The sequence below is a fragment of the Actinia tenebrosa genome, unplaced genomic scaffold (genome assembly GCF_029948245.1).
Source record: "Actinia tenebrosa isolate PJP-AT-01 unplaced genomic scaffold, QUT_ActTen_1.0 PGA_scaffold12__29_contigs__length_12842862, whole genome shotgun sequence".
NCBI lineage: Eukaryota > Metazoa > Cnidaria > Anthozoa > Actiniaria > Actiniidae > Actinia > Actinia tenebrosa.
This window is the reverse complement of record NW_028292572.1, coordinates 192,198-195,055: the sequence shown is the minus strand read 5'-3', so window position 1 is coordinate 195,055 and position 2,858 is coordinate 192,198. Positions and strand designations below refer to the sequence as shown.

The following is a 2,858-nucleotide window of genomic DNA, read 5'->3' as shown; positions in this document are numbered from 1 at the left end:
ATGATTAAAGTAAAAATACAAAAGGGAGAGTATACAATTGGAGAGTTGGTTGTCCCAAGGAAGTATGAAAAGCTTATACTTGATAAAAATGGAAATGTAGTCAAAACAGAATTTACTGTTGAAGGAAGGAAACGACCACTTAATGAAATAAGGGAAAAAATGATTGACAAGCACAGGGTTTATATGAGACAACACCCAGATACATTCTATGATGATCTTTATAGATTAGAAGTAGTAGAAATGCTCAAGAAGCTAGGAGAATTTCATGATGGAGAAAGTCTTGCTTCCATGCGTAACAAGCTTAAAGACATAGAAAGGACAAGACATCTGCTTGTCTGGCATGATCACTCAACAGTTGCCAATCATGGGCACTTAGTTTTCATGGTCTTGTGTGTTTATGACCCTGCATTGTATTTTACTCCAGATGAATTTCAACAAAAATCAGGAAGAAAAGTTGACATACAAGCAGAAGTAGAGAGGCCAGAAATTTACATAGTTGGTAGATGTAGATCTACAGATGTAGAGCAGTTAGCATATTGTGAGACAAGATGTGAGTGCTTGCAGGGCTTAACTGCAAACCTAGAATTAAGTAATGGCATTACCATAACTGACATAATGAGATTTTTCAAAGGAGATGGGCCAGCTGTAGCTTTTGAAGCTGGTCAACAGAAGGGTGGTCATTATTTTTGTTTATCTTGTGGGATGCATGCTATAAGAAGTGATGAACCAGATCACTTCTTTAGATGCAAGCATCTGTCTATGACAGACCGCCAAAAGTTGGTTTTGAAAGGGCCTCAAGGTAGAAAGGGGTCACTTCAAAAGAAACCAAAGCCATTTGAAAACCTTAAAAAAGAAGAGCTGAAGAAAGAGTTGAGAGAAAGAAGACTTTTATACAGTGAAAATGACCTCAAGCCAGAATATGAGAAAGAACTGACAAGTGAGCTGAAAGGAGTACAGAGGGTACCAGCATTATTGTTCCTTAACCCAACACAAAAAATTGATCATCTTAATCTTGGCTCATATGAAGTCCTCCCCTGTGAACCTATGCACGATATCTCCAATCATATTTCAAATATTCTAGAAGAGATTCCAAGTCATCTTCAAAAAGATCAAAAAAACAAATTTGATGAGATTCTTGAGCTTACTCTTGGAGACAAAGAAATAAAGAGAACCACAGATTACAGAGCAGCTCTGGTAATCTTTGCCAAGCAATTAAGAGGCCACATTCCTTGTACTATTCAATGTATTCTGGACACACTGGTAGAGATGCAGGCTATTCTCTACTCAGATGACATGAAAAGATGCCCACGCCTTGTCCTTCGCTATCATAATTGCAGCTTCCTACACTTTGTTATGTGTCATAATCAGTTTGGCTCCTCCCCAAAAGCTCTGAACTCAAGAAAACTCTATGGAAAATACTTACATAATCTTGTTTCTCATGCTCCTATCCAGCTTCGCCTCATCTCAGGAATGTCCTGTAATGCAGAAGATGAAGAAAGAATGTTTAGTACCATGAAAAGCATAACACAAACAACATCTTGTAACAGACCAGGTCATATTATTGGCAACCTGCTAGTAAGAATGCAAGCTGAAGAGAACATGGGTAACTTTGATGACTTTTTAAGTACATCAGTTCAGTCCGACAATGTGTCTAAGCTATCTGCTGCCTTGCCAACTTTTTCTAACACAGTCATCAAGGAAAATATTTTACAACATCCCATATATTCCAAATGGTACCAAGCCCATCTTGAGCGAATAAGCGATTTCCTTTTGCCTGGAGAGGGAGTTTGGTGGAAGAGGGACGGTGAGAGTGTGGAGTTCTTTGATTCAAACACTGAGCCTAACGCAAAAGACCAAGGCCCGGTTCTACACCACTTCAGGTCAAGTAACTTAAAGAAAGAAGAATCATATCTGTCTTCATGCTGGGAGAAATGTGTAGAATTCCTAAATGAAAGTTACAAGCTTCCTACACACTTCCTTTATCTACCAAATGCCAGTGGAAATGTCATACGCATAACACATACTTCTGAAGACCAGAATGTAGTTGATTCTGCAGATGAGAATGAGAATGAATCCTTAGAAGAATGTATGCCATACTCTGAAATTATACCAGAAAATCCACAGCCCTCACAAGCACAGCAGTCAGGGAATAACAAAGATGAAGATGATGAAGAAGAGCAAGTCTTAGATTTACAAGAAGTTGATGACATGGACAATTGCTCTGAATTGGTGGCTTCTAATAATGCACAACCTACACTACACATGCAAGTACATATTTCACAAGAACATCAGTCTTCATCCTCTATCTATTCTTCTTCCAGCCCTAAAGCAGGCGAAGACACCCCCACAGCTGACAAAAATCCAACACAACACTTTACAATACAAACAAACAATACATTACAAACCCACCTTGGCAAAACAGTAGAAATTCTACTTGGAAACACTCCCGAGGTATGGCAGTTTGACTCGGCTCGCAGCAGACTGAAATTTTCTCCACAAAGCAGAGACCTCATATGAAGAGAGACTAGCTGTGATCCAAACAAGAGTACTGGCAGCAAAGAGCACACTCAAAGAACAACTTAAAGACTGGGAAATAAACTACTATCTTAACAATGATTTCAAAATGGTTACGCTTGACGAAAGGAAAAATGATCCAGTGGCATCTGTTTATGTAAAAAAGCTAAAATATGCTGACAAATTACTCAAAGAATGGAACATTAGTTTTTAGCCTTGAACTTATTAAATTATCATGAATTATGGTTGTACTATATAAAAAAAAAAAACCTCGTAATATAAAGTAATTTTTTACTGATATCAAATACAGAGATTTTAGTAACAAGGCACGAACAATATTAGGC

General features: G+C 38.0%; 1 protein-coding gene across 1 annotated transcript; it reads left to right on the top strand.

Annotated features, from left to right (window-relative positions):
• Positions 1-2,517, top strand: LOC148911884 (uncharacterized). Its single transcript, XM_089028335.1, has one exon. It carries the CDS (start codon positions 1-3, stop codon positions 2,515-2,517), a length of 2,517 nt encoding a protein of 838 aa, XP_088884461.1.
• The last annotated feature ends 341 nt before the right edge of the window (positions 2,518-2,858 follow it).

Bases quoted from the DNA above. Each gene is read 5' to 3' on its own strand.
- LOC148911884 (XM_089028335.1), top strand. From the start codon at position 1: ATGATTAAAGTAAAAATACAAAAGGGAGAGTATACAATTGGAGAGTTG.